Genomic DNA, 25139 nt, shown 5'->3' with positions numbered 1-25139 from the left:
GTTGTTTATTTCTCCCTCCTGTTGTTGACATCTTTCGGTGATGTCAACTTTTTTCACAAACAAACAAAAATTTGCTGCATGGTCGGATATGTGCTGTTTCCATTATAAGTTGTGGTTTAGCTTTTGAAATGTCTTTCAGATTGATAAACCTCTTTTGTCCTCACTCTTATTCTTGACCAACAAAGACAGACAGGGTTTTTACATTAGCCAGTACTACCCTAACCTTTTCTGTTTCCACACAGGTTACCCAAGGCCGCCAGCTTATGGAGGTATGCCCAATGCTAACTACCCTGGTGGTACTGGAATAGGCGGCACAATGAATCCTATGGCAGGGCAGGGTGGAGGTGGGCCATATGCAGGTATGCCTCCTGGAAGGGTGGGCCCGGGGCAGATGGGGGCAAGGCCTTATGGCCCTGGCATGGGCCCCAACATGGGCGGCATGCCCCCTCAGGTGGCAACTGGGATGTGTCCGCCACCTGGGATAAACAGGAAGCCCCAGGATCCTGCTGCAGCTGGCATGCACCACGGCCCATCTAATTCGATACACAGGTAGTGTACCATGGGGCTCTTTTTTTTAAATTTGGCTGGCTGTCACTACTGGGATATCCCCTGACATAATTAAACTGTATTTGTGTAAGTGTAATACACTATTGCCCGGTTTCACAGACAAGGCTTACAACTAGTCTCAGACTAAAATTAATGTTTGACCTGTCTAAACTGAACATAACTTGCCCAAACATATCTGAAAATATGTCAGTGACATTGTTTTGTCTCAAGATGCAAACAGTAATGTTTTTTCTGATGCATTTTTATTAAAGTGCCTTAAATATCCTAATTTAACTAAGGTGTAGTCCTGGCTTAAGCTAAGCCTTGTCTGTGAAACCGGGCCTGTAAGTGTAATATGTAATACACTGTAAAATTGATTATGTGCCCAAGTAGATTTTATAAAAAAGAAATTATTAAAATGTACTTAATAGAATTGTGTTCCTGTTTTTTAACCAAAATTTGAGTTATAATAACATAAAAAAATCAAAAGAATGAAATCTACAAATTTTTTGTTGTTAAAATTGCACTATAGTTTACGTTTACAATTTACATAAAAGTTGATCTGTAGTGCCCAGCATGCTCTGCATCTGACTGCATTAGGAGATTCATTTTCTTGAGTTTTTCCTTTTTTTATTAACTGTGGTTGCAAGTGAAGTGTTTATAATAAAAAGAAAAACTTAGTTATTTTTTGTTGATTTATCTTTGAGATTTAGGAGAGTTTTGGTTTTATTTTTAAGTTTTATTATTTTTTTAATTGATTACGTTGTTCAAAAGGGTGGTGCTCATTGTGCGAATAACTGTGCTAATGCTAGTATAGAAGCAAGTCTCTTCTTACTTGCTCATCTGTGTTGTTGGTAACCGAACCGAACATTTGTCATTTTAAACAGTAGATTGAAGAAAAGTATAATGCAGGACGACCACAGTGCGTGATGAAGCCTATAGAATCCAGTCAGGATGTCCCTAAAATTTATTTGATACAACAGGTCAATAAATTAATATTAATTAATAATTATTGAAGTTATTTTAGACAATATTGTCTCGTTTTTGCTCAGTTTTGCCAAAATAATAATGAGAAAGCAAAACTGTTTGGCTCCGAGCAACGCACACAGTGACATGTCTTTTTTTAATCCGGTTTTAAATGAGCTGGACTTCTGAATGAATCAGCCTTTTGAACAAATTGAACGAACAAATTACTTAATCAGACGACATTTTCCACCACCTACTGGCAGTTTAAGTTTCTTATTTAGAATGTAATTTTATAAAATAATAATAATTTCTTATTTCCGTTTTAATTAAAACATGAAGTATAGTTTACCCCCCAAAAAATCACTCATCATTTACTTGTCCTCAAGGTCCAAAAGTTTGTGCAATAAATGTTGAATCAAAATATTTCTTTCTGAAGCTACTTTTTGCAATGTCTCTTTACATAATAATAATAATGACTTGATTTTTTTCTTTTGGGGTAATTTCTTAGCCAAACTTGATGTGTAATAATTCGTGATTAATTACATTGAATAATCGTGTCCCCTCAGATTTTTGAACAGTCCGTTTTTCATGCAACCTCAGAATGAGGAGGCATCTATTAATCAGTTGCACGATTCTATATATCAGTTATGTAATGCACCCTCGTCATCTTTTAGAGATTTTCGCCGTTTTGATCACGTACAGGAGCATAACATTTATCAATCCAACTACAGAAGCAACAGCGCTGGCTAATGATGTAATCAGAGTCTGCGCACGGTCGGGAGCTCGGCTCATTTGTCATCCACATTCATTTAGACCCCACGACCAAACGCGGGTCCGAGAACTGGAACCATGAACTGGGTTTTTGACTTGAAGCAGTGCTGGCCATACCGATCTGTGTATGTCACAAACTTCTGTGAGAGCATGCTGCTTCGTATGCTTTCAAATGGCTCTCGCAAAACTTTGGTGTAGTCTGCGCAGTTGAACACACCTCTTGACAGTTGGCATAGCATTGTTTAAAGTGAGTAACTTTTATGTTACAGTATCGACACTTCAATTTCAGGGTGCAAAGACTGAGAATTCTCTTAAAGAAAATATATTTTCCTCTAAATTAAATTTATTATAGATTGGGAAATACATAAAATGGTATAATACAGTGCCCTCCACTGTTATTGGCACCCTTGGTAAATATGAGCAAAGAAGGCTGTAAAAATATATCTGCATTGTTTCTCAATGCCAAAGACTCTTCAAAGAGCACATATGGAAAATTGCAGTAATCAGTTGAATTTTGGGGGCAGAAAGCATTTCTTCAAGAAACAAATCTTTCTGCTCTCATGCAAAAACAAACTCCGCCATATTAATCTGCCATACTGGAACTTCAACCAGGACTGGGTTCTATGGCCATATGAAATGAAAAAGAGTTTTTTTGGCAGCAATAACAAAAAATGCCCCATGTCCACAGTTAAATATGTCGCCAGATCTTTATTGTTGTGAACGTCCTGGACATCTTGTTCAGATACATGGCATCATGTTTTATATCAAATACCAACAAATACAAAAATCAAAACCTGACTTGCTCTTATAGAAATATTATAATGGGTCATGGTTAGATGTTCCGTCAGCACATTGGTTCAAAATAAACATCAAAATCAACAAAAAATGTGTCACTGAACGCAAAATCAAGATCCTGCCATATCCATCCCAGTTCCCTGATCTGAACACTATAGAAAATGTGTGGGATGAACTGAAGATAAGACAGCACAAACATTTGAAGGATCTTAAGAGATTCTGTATGAAGGAATGGATTCGGATGACTTGCCATATATTCTCAAACCTCGTCAGACGTAAAAGAAAAGACTCAGACCTGTTTTTCATGCAAATGGATGTTGCAGAAAGTTTTGAATACAAGGGTGCCAATAATTGTGACCAGGGTGTATTAGAGAAAAACATTTTTTTCATAATGTGATATTCCCCCCACTTCAAATTGTTTTTCTTCAATGAAATGTTGGAATAATGTAGATTTTTTAATAAAAGGTCAAAAAGAGAAACAATGCAGATTTATTTTTACAGCCTTCTTTGCTCATATTTACCAAGGGTGCCAATAATAGTGGAGGGCACTGTAGTTAAAATATACAATATATTGAGTAATACATGAATAATTGCCACTTTTCATATATAGAGAAATATGTGCAATTAATTTAAATATTATTTTTATATATCGCATTATATATTTTTGTTTCATAGTGGGAGGAATTTTAAAATCAATAAAAAGTCTGTATTAAAAGCAGTTTAACAAAGGCTAACCACTTTGCTTCATTTTTATTTGCAATTACTTTTGTGCTCTGCTTATTTGTGTGATCCTAACTACTATAGCACTGATATATAAAATTGTATACAAGATATTTGTTCTCAAAATACACCAGACTGATGCATTTAACTTGAAAATGTTCATAGTTTTTATTACTGGGGAGAAGATTTATATATCAATCAGATGGTGTTGTAATTTAAATTCTCGCAAAGATGTGTGCGATGTTTTGAATACGCTTAAGAGATATTTTTTATTGATAAGAGGTTTTTTATTGGTGCTTGAAACTTGTTAGAATTTACTTTATAAAATCGTAACAAGTATTTTTTAAATGTATTGTTTGTCTTTTAGTTTTGATTTCTAAAATAAAATATTGCTTGAAATATTTGTAACGTGAGCATTCGTTCCTCTGCTAGGCCACCTGGTTATCCCAGCATTGGCCAAGGCATGATGGGAGCTGGGTCTCCATATGCCCCACCCATGAACAGCATGCAAAACATGATGAACCAAGCGGGACCATACCCAGTGCCTGGCAACATAACCAATAACTCTGCGGGTGAGCCCTGAACTATAAGCTTGTTTACAACTTATTTGTATTAAGTATATATCAATTGCAAGTGTTTTATGCTATAGCCAATGGTTAAAAATGATTAGTGTATTGAAAAAAGGTGATTAAGTATTTCTATTTTTCTCCAAGGCATGGCTCCCAGTCCAGAGTTCGGCATGGAAAAGCTCAACCAGTCTCAGAAGTTGAATAACAAAGTGGATGGGACTCCTAAAACAGAATCTAAAAAGGTTAAGAGCTATGAATATGTAAATGGTTCAGGGCTTTGGTGTTGTATGATGGCTCCGATATGATCAATGGGCATGGTCAACCCTAATTTCTGTAAACAGCAGTTGACAAGATTGTCTGTATAGTTGTGAAAGCTGAGGAAAATACATGGTAAATCCTAATACATATTCAGGGGTTTTGAAAGTATCTCGACTTAATACATAATTAATGAAAATCAGGGCTCAACACTTTTTTTCTACTGGCCCAGTCGGCCAAGTGATTCAAATTTTTACTGGCCCTACCAAAAAAGTAATAAATAAAAATAACATTGTCTAGTTTTTTATTTTTTACCCATGTAATCTTAATGAATAAGGTTATGATACCATAAATATTTAAATATCTATTAACCTAAATCACATGAATTTTAAATATTGTTAAAAACAACTAATCAGTAAGTGATAAAATAAAATCAAGTAATCCAAGTATGTGCCGCAGCACAAATAAATGTAAAAAAGCAAGCATACAAATAATCAGTGTTTTTCAGGTGTTTCAGTAGTTATCAGGTACAGAAATTAAATCATGTAAAATAACACTGTGTAAATTAAATATAGATAAAACCAGTTAATCGGTCAGGAGCAGTGATTGTTTTTTTGTCTTCGTCCTTTGTTGTTTGATGAACATTAAAAACAGAGATCTTTTTTATGCTGCTACCCCATTTAAGAAATGCGCTGATCTAATATACTGTAACACATGAGTTTGTTTCCGAACTGTTTACATTCATTTAAGACATAATGGATTACTTTGACAAGGATATTTGCTACTATGGGCATTTTGACATTATTTTGTATGGATATGTCTGTTTAAGAATAAGAAGACGTGAAAGAGAACTCTACTTAAAATGTTGTGCTTTGTCTGAGATGCATGCATATCACGTATATCTCAAATAACTCAACTTTTATTTATATAGTGTTTTTTTTTACCATTTTCATTGTTACAAAGCAGCTGTACATGAAAACTATAAGCAATACATTAAATTTATAAAAATAGAAAAAGTATTAAGAGCAAAGTGAATAGATACACTTTCATTCACACATGACACACAAAATATGCAGTGCACACACACTCGCATGACACAGAAGAACACGTGCATACACACACACATGCTCACACTTACACAGCGCCCTGCGCATCTTCTTGAGAATATTTAAATAGGCAAGGCTTAATAACAAACAAATTATATTTTTTTGTGACGATGCAGCACTGGCCCAATCGGGCCAGTGACAGTTCTGTCAACTGGCCCGAGGGTGTCCCATGCTGGCCCCCGGGCCATAGGATAGCCCTTATTATTGAGCCCTGAAAATGCTTTTCCACTGAAATGAACATATAAACCGCTGTGATAAAAATCCTAGGTTATTGACCTTTTGGTTAACGAGGATGTTTTTGCTTTTTAATGATAATTTTATACATGTTTTTGTTTGTTTTTATCCCTTAAGACTTTAAACAGCTGAAATCTAGTCTATGCATGTCAGTACCCGTTTCATTTTTGTTGTGTCCTTGCAGAAGTCAAGTTCTTCTACCACCACCAATGAAAAGATAACCCGCCTATATGAGCTGGGACCAGAACCAGAGAGAAAAATGTGGGTGGACCGTTACTTGGCATTTGCTGAGGAGAAAGCTATGGGCATGAGCAATTTACCCGCAGTGGGCCGCAAGCCCCTTGACCTCTTCCGCCTCTACGTGTCTGTTAAAGAGATTGGTGGCCTCACTCAGGTGTGGAGATGTGATTATCTTCGTATGAGTGATATGTTAAGGGTTTTTATAAAGGTTATGAAACCGTATTTAGACAATGTAATTTGACTTTAAAGATATGCATTACCTTCCATAATAACCTTATTATTAAAGAATGGATATATACTGTATATATATATATATATGTATATATATATATACACACACATTCTTTAATAATAAGGTTATTATGGAATAACGATTACACTTTTTAATCTAATTAATTGCACATCATATTTGGCCCCCAAAATATAATTTATAGGCAATATTACAAGCGATGTTACAAAATGTATTTTATTTACATGTTCAAGCTAAAACAGTCAAAATTATTTTTTCAGAAGCTGAATTAGTATTTGTATATAATTATTGACCAAAACAGTTTGGTTTACAACATTCTTGAAATATTCAGAAATATCTTCTTTTCCCCAAAGAAATAGTCATTCAGGTTTGAAACAACACGAGAGTAAGTAAATGTAAATAAACTGAAATGCTAATGTTAATAATGCTAGGAATCAAAAAATGCCAATAGGTGGCAGTACATATGATGAATTTATTTGTTTCAAGAAATTACTCTCTTTGTAAATGAGTCTCTTATTAATTGATTCACTCAAAAAACATTTGTTTAGAAACGAAATAATGCCGTGTGTTGCTCAGAGATGCGCAACAGTTCCCCAGAGACTTTAGAGGTTATATTTTTGTTGGAAAATTAAGAAAACAGACAATATAGCATCTTAAATACAATAAATATTTTTTCGCTGTTGAAGATTATTATATTTGTGGTCTATGAATATTTTAAATAGGGTGGGATTCATTTCCATGTTATCTTGAACGTTGGTTTGTCTTTACATTTTCCCCAAACGTGAAAATGCCTTCATTGTTGTAATTTACGTTTTCTGTCTGCCGTTATCAGGTGAACAAGAACAAAAAGTGGAGGGAGTTATCCACTAATTTGAATGTAGGGACATCCAGCAGTGCCGCCAGCTCTTTGAAGAAGCAGTACATCCAGTGTCTCTATGCTTTTGAATGCAAGATTGAACGAGGAGAAGACCCACCGCCTGACTTTTTCAATAGTGACCCTAAAAAGAACCAGGCCAAGGTCCAGCCTCCATCTCCAGGTCAGTGCAGACCCGCACATGGCAACTCCAAACTTGTTGTAGATCATGACGCTTAGAAAAAGAACTCTGTCCTAACCAAATGTGTCAGTCAACAGAGTTTAATCTTAAACAAAGAACATATCTTCACGAGGTCTAGGAAAGACATGGGAAGATGGTAAATACCTCTTCGGCCTCACAATGCACACGACTTGTGCATTTTAGCAGCTCTTTTTACTAATTGTTTTATAATGATAATCTTTGTTTGTCTTGTTTCATGGTCATTTTGCCCAGCTTGTAGTTTATGCCCTAACATTAAACATTCATTTCTTGCATATGGATCTACAGTCTTAAACTAAATAACTGAAGAAAGCTTCATACAAACAAGTGCAAGTCACATTAACGTGTCTACATGCTGGACAAATTAAAGCTACAATAATACTGGTCTGTTAGTCTGATTTCTGGCAAACCAGATTCATCTACTCTGATTTCAGATGCACATTACACAAGCAAATTTTTTGTGCTGCTGCTTTGATGCTTTCAATCTTTATACAGTTATAAAGTCAGGTGGGTCTGTGCAAACTGTGCATCCTCTTTATACAGAGCGAGCTTCACAGTTATTAAGCCAGGCCAGTCTGATCTGTACAGTGTGTGCAAGCTTAAATGCCCCCTAGCCTTGTTCATATGTATTTACAACGCGATTTGCAACCTGCAGCAAGAGTCACGTGACGAAAGTGAAACATTTGCTGGAATCACGATGCAGGCTCAACATCGACATGTCTGTCGTCTCCCCTTTCGGTGACAATTCACCTTCTTGAGATGAAAATAGGTCACCTACGAGATTTGCATAGATCCAATGAGAAATGTTTTATTTCTTGTGTTTTTTCTTCCACACAACTGAGCTAAACACAAATATTGATTGTGTAAGGGTAAATAAAGGATCGATTTCTTTAGTCTGAGTTTTCTTTACTTTTTATTTTAGAAAGTTTACCAAGTCTTCATATTTTATGTATTTGGGTCTAAGATGTGGAAACAGCGAAGAAAGCGAAAGCAAACTTGGCAGTTTAGCTAAGCATTGTATGTCCCTAAAAATGAGGTCTTAGGGTCATGTTCTTTACAGTGCGTGCATAATTATTAGGTACATTGATTATATGTTCATATTTTTTTCCATTTGTTTATATTTATTGTGTGTGTAAGATATGGTAACGTGGTGACATTTTTGCATATCGTGTGAGAAATGAATACCTCTCACCTGGCAGTGACCCCAGTGTGTGTAGGAGTTAATGAATGGAGGCACGAGTCATCCGACAGACGCGCTGGTTGTACCCTTTAGCTGGCCACAGGATGGGATGCAACATGTGGTGTGCATTAATGCTATCATACACAATTTTTTGTGGCTCTGTATCTATCCCTGACAGTTGTGCAGATGTTCATTGCCTTATCCAACCTCAACTCATGCATGGTTAAGCATATGGTTTTAAGATAATCACACTAACTAGGAATAGGTTCTCAACTCAACTTTATTTATATAGCGCTTTTTACAATTTTCATTGTTACAACTAGCTGTACATAAGACATATTAACTATAAGCAAAACAATTAAAGTTGTACCTGAAAAAACAAGAAAGAGGAGAAAACACAGAAGACAGACATACCCACATACAAAACCCTCCACACACACAATATGCACACGTACTAACACACAGTGAGAGCACACATTTAAGATAAAGGAGAGAGAAGCACAGGTCAAATATAACAGACTATAAATTCCTATATGCAATATTAATTAAGTAAAATTATAAAATTCTAAAGCAGACCCCCGGCCAGGCAAATAGTGCAAAAAACAGTATGCAAACGGTGGCGAGGAACCCCAAACTCTAATCGAGAAAAAAAACCTCAGGAGAACCCAGGCCCAACCAGGGGATTCCAGTTCCCCTCTGGCTGCTGCCTCTGCACTTACTGCTGCCTCTGCACAAGCTCCAGAGAGCTTGCACAACAAGGCTAAATAAAATAAATAAACTTACTAATAAGGTAAATTATAGTTTAAGATTATCATTAATAATCTAATAGCATTTGAAATTTTGTGGTGAAGATGTGTCAGGTGACCACGTCCTTCTTTATCCAGCTCTATAATCTCAGCCCTTGTCAGGTCGCCGCTTCCCATTCTCCGCTCTACCATCAGGTCAGGCCATGAAGACGTGTCAGGTGACCGCGTCCTTCTTTATCCAGCTCTATCATCTCAGCTCTTGTCAGGTCCCCACTTCCCATTCTCCGCTCTACCATCAGGTCAGGCCATGAACTGCATCCTGCTCGCTGTGGTAACCTTGGAACAATGAGACAAGACTGGCTGAGAGTAGAGTACTGTTCTGTACTCTTTGATGCAACAAGTACATCAGTTGTGTTTTTGGTTCCGGTTGATCTAACTAATGCAGCCTAAACCCTCTGAAGATTTATATTATGGAAGAGTAGTGTATGCAAGATTAAAAAGATGCGTCTTTAGTCTAGATTTAAACTGACAGAGTGTGTCTGCCTCCCGGACAGTGCAGGGAAGACTATTCCAAAGTTTAGGCGCTAGATAGGAAAAGGATCTACCACCTGCACTTGATTTTGAAATTCTAGGTATTACCAACTGACAGGACGCCTGAGAGCGTAATGCACGTGAAGGACTGTAATACAAAAGGAGTTCATTCAAGTACTGAGGAGCTAAACCATGTAAGGCTTTATAGGTAATAAGCAAGATTTTAAAGTTAACGCGATGCTTTATAGGTAACCAGTGCAAGGTTGACAGAACCGGGCTAATATGTTCATACTTTTTTGTACGTGTAAGAACTGGAGCTGCCGCGTTTTGGACCAGTTGGAGTTTTTGTAATAAGCCTGCAGGGCAACCACCTAACAGTGCATTACAGTAGTCTAGTCTTGATGTCATGAATGCATGAATTAACTTCTCTGCATCTGACATTGACAGCATATGACGTAGTTTAGATATATTCTTAAAATGGAAAAACACAATTTTACAGGTGTTGGCGACGTGGCTCTCAAATGACAGACTACTATCGAATAGAATGCCAAGATTCTTTGCTGACGACGAGGGTTTTATGAAACATCCGTCAATAGTTAAACAGTATTCTTGGTTGTTACTTATAGCAGTTTTCGGTCCAATAAGTAACACTTCTGTTTTGTCCGAGTTCAGTAATAAAAAGTTGTTACTCATCCAGTTTTTCTCATTCCAGGTTCTCAAGGACTTGTAAATGACAATGATGATCCGTCCTTCGGGTGAGACGTTAAACCGAGGTCCTGACTCCCTGTGGTCATTAAAGATCCCATGGCACTTCTCGTAAAGACTAGGGGTGTAACCCCGGTGTCCTGGCCAGATCCCCGGCCCTTGTCAATCGTGGCCTCCTAATGATCCCCACCCTCTGAATTGGCTCTATCTCTCTCTCCTCTCCACCTATAGCTGGTGTGTGGTGAGCGCACTGGCGCCGTTGTACTGTGGCTGCCGTCGCATCATCCAGGTGGATGCTGCACACTGGTGGTGGTTGAGGAGAGACCCCCCTCATATGATTGTAAAGTGCTTTGGGTGTACAGCAATACACAGAAAAGCGCTATATAAATGCCTCATTCGTTCATTCATTCATTCATTCATAAGTCATGATTACTCATTATTTAAGTGGCTTGATTTTGTTCCCATTTCAAATTATATTAATCTGGTTTTATACTGTGCTATTTTACATTGCGGCTGGTAATAACTGTGTTGCTTTATTTCTCTGGAAACACATGGTTATGTACATTGTCGTATGCATTGTTACTTTACTGCTTCAGTGGTTAGAATCGAGGCGAGATGTTGTGATTTACATTTATGCATTTGGCAGATGCTTTTATCCAAACCGATTTACAGTGCATTCAGGCTATACATTTTATCAGTATCTGTTCCCTGTGAATTGAACACACAACCTTTTGCACTTATAACGCAATGCTCTTTACCACTGAGCCACAGGAACATCTTGTTTCAAGCTTCTAAAGGGTATTCTCTGACCTCTTAGATGGCGGAGCACCTCTTGCTACATCACTTGTGGGGTAACTTGTGAAACTCCTCAAATGAGATTATACGACAACGATGGAGTAGAAAACGTAAAAGATTTTCCTTTGCGTTTTATAAGTTTAACGTACACATGATACAATTGTTAAAACGATTTGCGTTTACATGATCAGCAAAAATGAGTAAACGCTGTATTGCACATGCCAGGCCCTTTGTAAAGAAACGCTATGTGCCTGCACACATACGCATACCCAGTTTTAAGCCCAAAGCGCTTTTAACACCCTTTGTCTGCCTGTATGTGTGTTTAAGTTTGCTGTATATAAATAATATGTTAATGTAATCTATCTCCGTAGGTCATAGTTTTGCAGTAAATCTACTTTTGCTGGAGAAACGTTAATAAGTATGTTGCGCAGCACAAAGACACAGCACTGGAGGCCGCCATTATTGTTTTGGCAATAATGTTTGTTTCGCGCATGCCTGTAGACTGAACATGTAAAACACATGCGTATGATGTCATTGCTATCAGAAAACAGCATCTTCAGTATGAGACCCGTTTTCACAAGTTTGCGTTTTCATTCCCCCAAACGACGTTGTCGTGTAAACGAATAGCCAAAACTCATTAAAAGTTAAAAAACTTCTCTCATGTCTTGTGTAAACTGTTTCTAAGTACAGTGGATTTCAGGCAGAGCATGGTCGCATCAACCAAATGTTTCCTCTGTCACTGTCAGTGTGGACATGTAGCATGCCAAAATGTAGTTATGTAAATACAATGAAAGCAATAAATACAGTGAGGAAATAGATGAGTAGTTGACAGATATACTGTACATTTTGGCATTCCACTTTTTAAAAACGCTCTCTAAAGTGGTGCCTTTTGAAACGCGGTTTTCACATTGTATTGTGGACTATGAAAATGGAGGCTTTTGAAAGCAATCTCACTTTTTTTGTCATGTGATGCAGTTGTTTTGGTTGCTTTCTAGTTTGTGCAACTTTATAGTCTTGTGTTACCTGCAGCAACATGCACAATGGCAAAGATATTAATATTAACAAGATGCGACACTGCCATTGAATTGAATGGGGAGGAATGCAACGTCCAATATGGCCGGCCTAGCGAAGCTTTGCACATGCGTAGTATCTAAATCAAAATTAAAAATAATGTTTTTAAGTGCAATTTGATCATAGGAAACAAACGTTATGATACAGTTTACGGCGTTTTTGAATATTGTTTTTAGAGGTGCAGTGAACTGGCCGTTTTTATTGTTTTATACTATTGTCTGATGGCTACTTATGACGTTCGCTTGGTTTTTACATTCGAAAACATCAAAATCAATAAGTAATAGGCTATTTTCTACCCTGGTTTTGTGGCCGGCTGGAGAAACGCTCAGTTTTTAAGGGCGGGCCGGGCATAGAAGACTTGGAAGTAAACGCCCACTGCTATGATTGGATAGCAGCTTGCGTAGTTGACTTAGTTGGAGCCTTGTGTGAATTTGGTTAGACACGTAACGTTACGTAACTTGATTTTACTCAAATTTACAGACTTATTTCCCGGATGTGATGGAAAGGTTTTGCGTATAGTTTGTATAGCCTATAATTGTATCACGACATTTCAAGCGATCACTAACAAAGCAATAGTGACGCATAGCACAAATATGTTTTAGTCGCATAAGATTGCTGCGCCACTCTTATCGGATCCAATATTGACGGCACAGCACTGACTTGTTCAAGGAATCCTCGTTGAAATGAAGTGAACAAATGCTCAATGTTTTCCCCACGTGAGCTGGAACGTCTTTAAAAATGAAAATTCCTACTGTCGGAATCCGAAGGAAGGTTATGCAGCGACTGTTCTTCCACAACCAGGCACTGCACAATATTTTGCGATCTTAAACGGCATGGTGCTTACACTCGCTCTATCTGGTTCTGTGCAGCTTGTGTTCAGTGCTGTCATGCGCGAACCAGTGGGCAGGGCTCGAGAAGTAGGCGTTGATATTCTTCTGTGGAGGCGGTGTTCAACCTATAGATGGGACCTGCCGTTCGCTGAGCCTCGTGTCAATAACAGTTGTTATTTCAGTAACAAGGGCGTTTTCAGGTCTGACACTTACAGGATGTTCGCTTGAATATGATTCCCTCTTGTATGACAAAAGCTCGGGATAAAATTGTGGTCCTAGTTCACTGCTCCTTTAAATATGTCGTTTAATTTGGGTTTTAGCCGGCGATTGTAGTAATATCAGTATTCCCATTCACGTCTTGTTTGAATTACGTATTAACTGCCCGGAGGCGTGTTGCAAAGATGGCCGCCGAGTGGCACGACTTCCCTAAACGGACTTTGACGGTGGTCACAGAATCTGACAGAATGTCATCCTTTGCAAAGAATGGGTGAAAATCCCCCAAAACAGGAAATGAAAGAATCTGTGAGATACTAGGGTTTTTTTAAGGTGCCGAAAGCGCACAAGGCACTTTTTTGTTCTGAATCTGTAAAATATTGATAAAGAATGAGTCTTTAAATATTAAAGAAATATCATCTTTAACATGTCATAAGCAGGTCATTTTTAAAAAATTGACCAGGGCTGCCCAGGCTTTTGCATGCCACTGTATATTTATGGATGTCCTGGTTTTAGCACAAAAAAGCTTTTTTAAAGAAACTTCTACTGAACACTGTGTATGACACCATCTGAAATTACAGTCGACTTTGCTAACAGACACACTGGTTGGATTTTCTTTTAGCTGGATCAGGATCTTTACAGGGTCCTCAGACACCTCAGTCGACCAGCAGCTCCTTGGCTGAGGGTGGAGACCTGAAGCCCCCTACACCTGTATCAACGCCTCACAGCCAGATTCCCCCCATGCCTGGTTCTAGGTACGTGTCATATTCTTAAACATACTTGTGTCTTGCATGAGCACTACATCTTTATTGTATTGTTTTTATGAAATTCGCTAGTTGCACAAGATTGTGCCGGTGAGCTTTTGGGACGGCAGAGTAATTTCCGGTCATATAACACTGAATGGGAAAAGGAGGATTTTTGGCTGGCAAATATGGGTGTTTTTTAGATTAAGTAGAAAGTAATATATCGGCGATATAACAGATCCTCTTTACATTGCTAAGCTAAAACAACTCGATAGTGTTATACGACTGAACCTGACGTCGCAAAAGCTCACCGGCACCATCTTGTGCAACTAGCTCATTTAATATTACATTAGAAGAGCTGACCATTAATATCTGTGTTGCACAGAAGCAGTGTCAATTTGCAGGATCCATTTGCTGACAGTGGGGACCCAGCCTTTTCCAGACGAAACTCTGTGACCCCTAATTCAGGTTATCAGCCTGGTATGGGGGGGCCAGATGTGTTGGGCCGCATGGGACCTTATGAGCCCAATAAGGACCCTTTCAGTGGTATGAGAAAAGGTAACCGTTCTAGTTACGTATTTACATTGTGGCATTTTAAGGATTTCTTGCGTTTGATTGGATTTGATGAGCCCCAGCTGGGATGGGGGCCATTCTGTGTGGAGTTTGCATGTTCCCCTCTGTCAGTGTGGGTTTATTCCGGGTACTCCGGTTTCCTCCCACAGCCCAAAGACATGCAGGATAAGTTGATTGAGGATTCCAAATTGTCCCTCCCCAACTTGTGTATGAATCGACTTGGGTATTGAACAGACTTGTTTTTAGATGGACTAGTTCCAACCATGAATTTAACCTTAGATGCTGGAATGGCGTTAAGTATGAAACAATAAATAAATAAATTGATTTGACTCAGTCGATTGACATAAGTACTTCTTAATGTTGTAATTGTACAATTTATATTACCGTTTACTTTTTGTGAAGTTTTGATTCTTCACAAATATGTACAATTTGAATCATAATCAAGCATCACCCCAAAAGAAAGGCTACAGTGTTATTTACCTATAAAACAGGAAGATTTAATTAAACTTATTGCAACATCTAAACCTACAACTTGCTTATTAGACCCCATACCAACTAAATTATTAAGAGTTATTACCCGTTGCAATTGAGCCCATTTATAACATTATCAACTCGTCAATTAATCTAGGCCATGTCCCAGGAGCCTTTAAACTGGCCGTCATTAAGCCTCTTATCAAGAAACCAAACTTAGACCCCAATGAACTAGGAAACTATAGACCGATTTCAAATCTCCCTTACCTGTCTAAAATACTAGAAAAAGTAGTGTCCCCTCAGTTGTGCTCTTTCTTACAAAATAATGACATACACGAAAAATTACAGTCAGGCTATAAACAGCATCATAATACTGAAACTGCGCTCGTTAAAATTACAAACGACCTGCTTATAACATCAGATAAAGGTAACATCTCACTCCTAGTCCTGCTAGACCTTAGTGCTGCATTCGATACTGTAGACCATAAAATACTTCTAGATCGCTTACACAATTATAACGGTATTCAGGGACAGGCATTGCAATGGTTCAGATCTTACTTATCAGACAGACATCAATTTGTCCATTTAAATGGGGAATCATCAAATCCAAAGCAAGTAAATTATGGATTACCTCAGGGATCAGTTTTAGGACCCTTGCTATTCTCCATATACATGCTGCCCCTTGGAAACATTATTAGAAAACATGGAATTAGCTTCCACTGTTATGCAGATGATACTCAGCTATATATCTCATCAAGACCAGATGATTCCTTCCAGCTATCCAAATTGGCAGAGTGCATCGAAGATTTAAAACATTGGATGACTTGTAATTTCCTTCTTTTAAATTCTAATAAAACAGAAATATTACTTATCGGACCAAAGACACGTGAGCAGAATATTTCGGATTATAACCTGCAAGTTGAAGGCTGCACTGTTACTCCAACAAATACAGTTAAAGACCTAGGTGTTATATTAGACAGCAACCTGTCATTTAAAAATCACATCTCAAAAACAGCCTTCTTCCACCTTAGAAATGTTTCCAAATTGCGAAATATTTTATGTGTTGCTTATTCATGCATTTGTGACCTCAAGACTCGACTACTGTAATGCACTACTTAGTGGTTGTCCTGCATCATCAATAACCAAACTACAGTTAGTTCAGAATGCAGCTGCCAGAGTTCTAACCAGGTCTAGAAAATACAATCACATAACCCCAATGTTATCATCCCTTCACTGGCTACCCATTAAGTATCGTATTGAGTTTAAAGTTCTTTTAATCACTTATAAAGCCTTAAACGGTTTAGCCCCTACCTTCATAACAGAGCTTCTACCACACTACAACCCATCACGCTCTCTAAGATCTCAAAACTCCAGACTTTTGATAACACTTAGAATAACTAAATCCACCAAAGGGGGTAGAGCTTTCTCATACGTAGCACCTAAACTCTGGAATAGCCTTCCCGATACTATTCGAGGGTCAGACACACTCTCCCAATTTAAATCTAGATTAAAGACACATCTTTTCAGCCAAGCATTCACTTAATGCAAAATATGCTAAATAAACCACCGGGAGGCTGCATTTATTAGATATTATTTACTATAATAATCTTGCTTGTTCTATAAACACCATGCACTGTGCTGTGTTTTACCTTTTTTGTGTTTTTGTGGTTTTCTTATTTTCTCCTGTAAAGCTGCTTTGGAACAATGCACATTGTGAAAAGCGCTATATAAATAAAATTGAATTGAATTGAATATACTGATTTGCATGACAGTCACTAAAGAAACAGTTGTTTCCAAAACTCTCCTTTTAGAATTCATAGGAATAGTCATTTTCTGCTTATTTTCAGCGAGTGAACAGTTCATGACCCCAGGTCAAGGCCCAAATAGTGGGATGGGTGAGCAGTATAACAGAGGCCCTCCAGGACCTATGGGCAATATGCAGATGGGTCAAAGACAACAGTATCCATATGGTCCAGGATATGAGAGAAGGTGATAACATTTAAGCCAAATTGACATAACTTTTTCTTAAAAACAGGCTGTTAATCATGTTTATTTATTTACAGATCAGATTCAGGTATGTGTCCCGATGGTAACATGGGTCCACAACAGAACATGATGCCTTCTGTTGCAGATGCAGGGATGTACTCCCCCAACCGTCCCCCACAACAGCAAAGGTTAGCATTTAAAGAGCCAGTTACTTGGATTTCCTAAAATCATCTTTATTGCAGTGTGTAATGTAGCTTTCCTTCAATGTTAACAATCTGCAAAGTTGTTAATCATAAAAATCCATGATAAACAAAGATATTGCATCTCAAAACAAAGAGTCGACGCTGAATCGCCAGAACGAGTCATTATTTTTTCGAAGCTCAGACCTGTAATTTTCAGACGTCACGATTTAACACATGCATAATACCCACCTGCCTGCGAAACACGAACACTCTGACCTGCCCACAACACGAGGAGACACTGTGTTCTGTGCTGCAAAATCAAGCATGTATTTGTTTTTACTTCCAAATCCAAAGGATGATGATGTAAAGAACCAGAGGATAAAAATATTTTCCCCACAATTTCACAGTATAATCCAAACCTTTTGTCATTTTACTGACAACTTTTTCTCCAACCTTGGCGAGTTCAGTGTGGGATGTGGGATTTGTTAAATGGTTGTCCATGAAAGATGGGTCACCACAACTTTATTTGGACCAATAAACATCTCTGAATCACAACCTGTTAGTGTGATTAATACGACGTGTAATTTATATCTTCTATTGACTATTGAAAATAATTTTGTGTGTTATGTGGTGTACACTACAGCTATTACTGTCCTACTGAAATAGTTCTGATAATCAGATGTGACTATTGTCTAAAAATGTGTCGTTTAATGTAGAGTGTATGTTCTTTTTATTACTTGTATTCATGATAAAGGATGTGGATAGATATCGTTTATATGCTGTAATGTTTCATAAGTCAGTCACGTTAGCATTAGGGATGCACTGATACCATTTTTAAAAGACAGAGTACAAGTACCGATATTTTTTTTCTGGTACTCGCCGATACCGATACCTATTACCGATGCCTGTATAGTGTACAATAATGTTAATAAACCAGTATCTTACTGGTACATTTTCTTTTTTTCTTTTGTTTTTAGGTCTACTTAAATTTAAGTACTATTTTTTAATCAAGTTCTATTTTTTATGATAAGTAGCACAATTTTACTAGCACATTTACTTCAGTTTACTAAAGTAAACAATATACTCTGTGGTCAAATTATAAAAAATTTAAGGGGGGTGGTGTGGTAAAATGTGAGTGTATTATAACTTGTTCAAGTCAACCGGACTTTTATTTTGACGGCTCACCGCAAATGGTGTTTGTTTATGTGTTCGTGTCCTCGTGCAGTGAAACGCTGGTGCTGAAAGCTCCACAAGCACAATGCGTTCAGTACACGCAACCGCACCTCTCTTTCACACACGGTAACGTAAAACAAGCAGAATACATATTTAAGCAGTATCTGAATATTACGTTAGCTGTTCAGCGCTAATTTCTTGTTAGGAAATGCCTGGATTCCTCGATTCCGTCCGCGTCAAATCATAGGGCTTCATGTATGTCACGTGAGGTATCGGTCTTTGGTATCGGTGTGTCATTACGAGTACGAGTACATGAGCTTGGTATCGGGCCAATACCGATACTGGTATCGGTATCTGTGTATCACTAGTTAGCATTGCGGCTAACGCATTAACGTTGCTTTACTGTGCTGTGTTTACTGTTTAGCTGTGGGTCCTTTCGCTTACATAAGTGTCATTATCTTTATAACACAAATCGATGCCATTTTTGAAACCTTACAGTATCTCTGTGTACTAATAATCTTCTTTGTGTAAGTTACTAATAGGGCTGTCACAATTATTAAATATCGTCTCATCTCGATTGTTTGACCTCATCGTGATGGTTTCAGATCATCGCAATTATTGCACATCTCTATAGAAAACACAAGGGGGAGCATATTGCATATTTTAGTGTGTATATTGTAACTAAAGTATGATAATACTGGTAAAATGTACCAACAATCACTTAAAAAAACTTTAAAGCATAAGAACCATAAGGAAACTGTAGTACAATTTAATATTATTTAAGCTAATCTCAATGTGTAAACCAGCCTACCAAAATTTAATTAACATAGAAGTAACATTTTATTGTAGTCTTGCAAGTGAGAAAAAAAACAGAGACGCTTTTCTATGACTGATAGCATTTTAATGGTGGCTTCAATTAACTCCTGAACGGCGGCTGTATTATTGACATGTATTATAGACCTTAAATATATCATGACCCCATTTTTTAAGAGAAAATAAAACATATATTCATAAACACTTATATTCAGAACAATATGGTTGTTTCAAGACAGAATTAAATGTCAAAGCAATTAAACATCAAAATCGCAGTGATTTATAAGACAATTAATCGTCAGCCAAATTTCATAATCATGACACCGTGTGAATGAACTGTGTAGAGATCTTTGAGAAATGGGGTGTTATTGAATGCATATTTTGAGAAAATGACAGCGTTTTTTGACCTTGGATGCATTTAAACCTGTTGTTGGGGACTCCAATACAAAGTAGCAAACTTAAAAATAGAAGACAATGTGCTCTTTAAATGAAATCCACCATATGAATTTAAAATAATTGCTTAAAATCCAAAAATGGCAGTGGTTAACAATTGCAGTAATCAAAGACCAAAACTGCAAAACATGGAGTATTTATTTCTATTTTTTAATATACATGCATGGTTTTTCGTAGTTATTTGACCTCTGACAAGTCTTTTTGGTTTGTAGGCACGATTCATATGGTAATCAGTACCCTGGCCAAGGGGCTCCACCTAGTGGATCATACCCAAACCAGCAGCCAGGAATATACCCACAGCAGCAACCGGTCAGTGCAAATATATATATATAACGTGATGTGTGTATAAGACAGAGATATATATATATATATATATCTTTAATACTTGACCACTCAGATTCTGTTTTTTGAGCTATTCACTTTCTTGGTTTTAATAAAATGGATGTAGAGATTTCAAAATAACTGTTGTTGTGTTTGCCATTTACAATCATGCATTTGGATATGTGGATGTTCATGTGTCCCATTAACGAAGTCAAAATGTTTCTTAAATACAGAATTACACACAGAAGAGGCCAGTTGATGGTGTTTATGGACCTCCTGCAAAGCGTCATGAAGGAGATATGTACCCCTTTAGTGGTCAACAGCAAGGACCCCAAGCCCCAGGTGGACCCCAGTCCCAACCAGATATGTACAACCAGTATAACACCTTTTCAGGCTCTGACAGACGCCAACCCGGCCCACAGAACCAGTTTCCCTTTGGTTTCGGGCGAGATCGAGGGCCTAACACAGGTGTCCCAAACTCTCAGATGATGGGTAGCTCCATGCCAGCAGTTCCCGATGGACCCCAAGGTCCCATGTGGCCAGGACGTAATGAGATTAACTACCCTAACTATCATAATCGTCAGGGCCCCCCGGGTGCCCACTCCCAGAATGCTAGCTACCATGGCATGAATCGCTCTGACGACATGATGCCTACAGACCAACGCATGAATCATGATGGACCGTGGCCTGGCCATGTCAACCAACGGCAGTCCCCATATGGGCCAGGAGCTACTGGTCCACCAATGTCCAGACCTCTTCAGCCAAACTATCAAACCTCCCAAAACCACATTCCACAGGTGTCTAGTCCTGCACCCATGCCAAGACCAATGGAAAATAGAACGTCACCCAGTAAGTCCCCATACATGCACCCGGGCATGAAAATTCAGAAAGCTGGACCCCCAGTTCCTGCTTCACACATTGCCCAGCCACCAGGGCAGCCCCCTCAAATTCGGAGAGATGTGGCATTCCCACCTGGTTCAGTAGAGTCCTCGCAGCCTATTCTGAAACCACGTCGCCGGCTTAACATGAAAGATATCGGTAAATAGCCTATGATGTGTATTTTTCTACTTGTTTGTCTTGATGAAAAGTTGATGTGATCTAAAAAGTTGGTTTTGTTCTTTTTCAGGTACACCAGAGGCCTGGAGAGTCATGATGTCCCTCAAATCAGGCTTGTTAGCTGAGAGCACTTGGGCCTTGGACACCATTAATATTCTTCTATATGATGACAACAGCATTTCTACCTTCAGTCTGAACCAGGTAACGTCAGTTTTTGTTATTTTTTTTAGACCCAGCTGGGCCAGTTACTTTTCTCACAAGCCTCAAGTTCCATGTTTATTGTTAATCATTTTGTTAGTTTTTCATTCATGTTTTTTGTTCTGTGTACAGCTTCCTGGCTTCCTTGAGCTCATTGTTGAATACTTTCGAAGGTGCCTTATTGAGATCTTTGGCATCTTGAAAGAGTATGAGGTTGGAGACCCTGGTCAACATACCCTGATTGACCCAGATGCCATCGACCTCGAGATGTCTGATGAGGAGGGGCTGGAGGCAGAACAGATGGAGGAGGAGCAGGAGGAGGAGGATGAAGATGTTGAAAACAGTATAAAACAGTTGCCACAGGTTCAGGTCAAGCAGGAGAAAGAGGAGTGTGCACAGGTCCAAAAACCCAGCGACAGGCCTAATCAAGTAGAGAGGAATGGTGAGGATGCATTATGTAAAGATCTTCTTAGATCACCTACCCCAATGCAGGAAATAAGCGCCTCCCAGGACAGGCCAAAACAAACTAGCAAATTTGACAAGCTTCCTATTAAGATTTTGAGGAAGAAAGACCCATTTGTGATCGGCCGCACTAGTCAACTGGGTCGGCGACAAGCTTTTGACAGTGGTCTGATCCATTGGAGTGTGGGTGGTGGCGATACCACAGAGCACATACAAACTCATTTCGAGAGCAAGATGGAACTGCTGAAGCACCGGAAACGGGTGCCTGTGAATAGTGAGTCACACAAGAAGGTACTTCAAGTAGTGGAACCAGTTACAGATGATGCTGAGAAGGCTCCAACAAATGAGGAGCTGCAGCCACCCCAAGTGCAACCTCAGCCATCCACTAATCAATCATCAGAGAGCAAAAGCAGTGCTACGGCTAGTACATCAACAAGCATATCGGCCACCATTGATGAAGTGCTATCAGCTCGGCAAGGCTCCATGAACGAGGAAGCAGTTAGAGGCAATCAGGATACTGACAAGGAGAGAAATAAGTTTCTCTTTGGCATAGACCTCGCACAGCAAAGTTGTAATATTAGGATTGTGGAGGACGAGCCACATAGCAAAGATGAGACTCCACTTTGTATGCTCTCAGATTGGCAGGATGCCCTTGCCCGTCGCTGCATCTGCGTTTCTAACATCGTCCGCAGTCTTTCCTTTATTCCCGGCAATGATCTAGAAATGTCAAAGCATCCTGGACTTTTGCTAATACTGGGCAGACTGGTGCTCTTGCACCATCGGCATCCTGAACGCAAGCAGGCTCCAGTCACCTACGAAAAAGAGGAAGAGGAGGATGAAGGTGTCAGCTGTGAGCGAGACGAGTGGTGGTGGGACTGCCTTGAGGTTCTGCGGGAAAACTGCTTGGTCACGTTAGCAAACATCTCAGGCAAGCTGGACCTTTCCATCTACCCTGAAAGTATTTGCTTGCCCCTGTTGGATGGCCTGCTCCACTGGGCTGTTTGCCCTTCAGCCGAAGCCATTGACCCCTTCCCTACACTAGGGCTCAACGGATCGCTGTCTCCCCAGAAACTAGTCCTTGAAACCCTCAGTAAACTTAGCATCCAGGATAGCAACGTTGACCTCATTCTGGCTACGCCACCTTTCAGTCGTTTGGAGAAACTCTGTGGCTCCCTCGTGCGCATGGTCGGTGATCGCAAAGTGCCCGTTTGCCGGGAGATGGCAGTGGTGCTGCTAGCTAACCTCGCACAAGGTGACAGTGTCGCTGCCCGGGCTATCGCTGTGCAGAAGGGTAGTGTTGGAAACCTTCTTGGCTTCTTGGAGGACAGTCTTGCAGCCACTCAGTTTCAGCAGAGTCAGGTTTCGTTGCTGCACTTGCAAGGTACGCACTTTGAACCCACTAGCATGGACATGATGCGGCGAGCAGCGCGTGCGCTGCATGCCTTTGCCAAAGTGGAGGAGAACCACTCAGAGTTCACGCTGTATGAGTCACGGCTACTGGACATATCTGTATCCCCACTCATGAACTCTTTGGTGTCCCGTGTAATCTGTGACGTACTGTTTTTGATTGGCCAGTCATGACAGCTGTGGGGTTGATCATGTTTTTCCCCACTCCTTTTTTAATGTGTGTGTGTCTGCGTGAATGGAGAAAATTTTACGGCAAAACTTTACTTTTTTTAATTTATGCAAAATCACCTCAAATTCCACTATCTAACCTTGCTTCGCTCCCGAGGAAGGATATACCATCAAGTCGTAATGAATTTATTGTGTATGTAGTAAAACTAATATAGACATGCTGATTGAAAGACAGTGTGCTGCCCTCTAAACCTTTTATAACGAAAAATATTAAAAAAGGAACAAAAACAAAACTTTAACCAAAGTTGCTGTCACGTTTACAGTGAGTTTGGAAAAAATCATGCCCGTGTTCAGGATCAGGATGGACATGGAAACCACCATAATCTGGTTCTTGGAGGCTAAACAGACTCGCCGACTTTAGTGTGTGTGGTATAAATTGCTGTAACTTGGATTATATATACTTAGCCCTAAAGGAACCAGGTCGTTGGCTGTGAACAGACATGTAAATGGGGGACCTGTGCAGTAGATTGTAGGACTTTTTCTGTACTGTACACCTTAAAACTGTAAACATACTGTAACAATACTGTTTCACACTGAGAAAATGCTGGCTTGGCAGCAAGAACTGTAGTTTTTAAAAATTTTAGTTCATGTTGAGAGAGAAAGAAACGGCTTCCCCCCAAAGTAACGTTAACCTACAACACCCCGACCTCTTTTTCCCCTCGATTGTATGACTTGACCTTTAAAGGTCTCTCAGACTGGTCTTGAGCTCTAGATGCAGTCCAGGCTGCAGTGTATATAATGATGTTGTAAATGACACTTGCTTTTTTCTTTCTCTCTCATCTTATGGCGCTCTTCACCATTTTTAATCTTTGACATATTAAAGGTTTCACTCAACAGATCTCTCTCATTGCGCATTGCCATGTGTTTATTTACCACCCTTATCTCCTTGCATCCAAAAGGATGTAGTCTTTTTCCCTTTGCGGTTCTATACACAAAACATGTTCAGTTTATTTTGTTAAGAAATTAGAGAACTATATGAAATGAGACAATTCCATTACGCCAATTTATTTCACCGTTTACCGGATCCAATTAACAAGTTTGGTTTTTCTTTCTTTCTAACAGTTTCCTTAGTCAATTCTAGTACTCTGGATTCATATTTGTATTTCAGATGATGTAGCTAAAAACTTGTTGTAAATTCCCTTTTCCCCTTTTTTTGGCTTAATAAATATCATTTATTCCGAATGAAATCTTTATACTATATGTTCCACATGCTAAGAATAAATGGACTTTAAATCTTGGTAAATCTTTTGTAATGGATTTCTTTAACGATGTTTTACGAATTTTCCAAAGAATTGTAATTCTTCAAGTAATATGGACTACATTTATAATTAAATAATTTCCACTCTTCTCAGTTAAAAGTAAACTCAATCAATCAAAAAAGCATGAGCACATGAATCTGTAAACCCATTCAGGGCTGTACCGTATATACATATATGTCGCACATGCTACGAAAAATCTGTCAGTGCTAAGAATAAAT

At 38.8% G+C, this 25139-nt stretch overlaps 1 protein-coding gene across 6 annotated transcripts in view; it reads left to right on the top strand.

Annotated features, from left to right (window-relative positions):
- arid1ab (AT rich interactive domain 1Ab (SWI-like)) overlaps positions 1–24498 on the top strand; it is a 129780-nt gene extending 105282 nt beyond the window's left edge. For 5 of the 6 annotated variants that reach the window (XM_057355219.1, XM_057355220.1, XM_057355217.1 and 2 more), the window contains 13 exons: positions 243–549; positions 4231–4370; positions 4512–4609; positions 6147–6356; positions 7285–7489; positions 14219–14351; positions 14725–14897; positions 17231–17372; positions 17447–17557; positions 20203–20299; positions 20545–21349; positions 21438–21568; positions 21698–24498. In XM_057355219.1, coding sequence (XP_057211202.1) covers positions 243–549; positions 4231–4370; positions 4512–4609; positions 6147–6356; positions 7285–7489; positions 14219–14351; positions 14725–14897; positions 17231–17372; positions 17447–17557; positions 20203–20299; positions 20545–21349; positions 21438–21568; positions 21698–23608 — 4463 coding nt within the window. In that variant the 3' untranslated portion in view covers positions 23609–24498. The remainder of the gene's footprint in view (positions 1–242; positions 550–4230; positions 4371–4511; positions 4610–6146; positions 6357–7284; positions 7490–14218; positions 14352–14724; positions 14898–17230; positions 17373–17446; positions 17558–20202; positions 20300–20544; positions 21350–21437; positions 21569–21697) is intronic. The other variant, XM_057355216.1, reaches the window with a different exon arrangement.
- The last annotated feature ends 641 nt before the right edge of the window (positions 24499–25139 follow it).

This window comes from Triplophysa rosa, linkage group LG16, assembly GCF_024868665.1.
Source record: "Triplophysa rosa linkage group LG16, Trosa_1v2, whole genome shotgun sequence".
Classification (NCBI taxonomy): domain Eukaryota; kingdom Metazoa; phylum Chordata; class Actinopteri; order Cypriniformes; family Nemacheilidae; genus Triplophysa; species Triplophysa rosa.
This window is presented reverse-complemented; position numbering and strand designations above follow the sequence as displayed.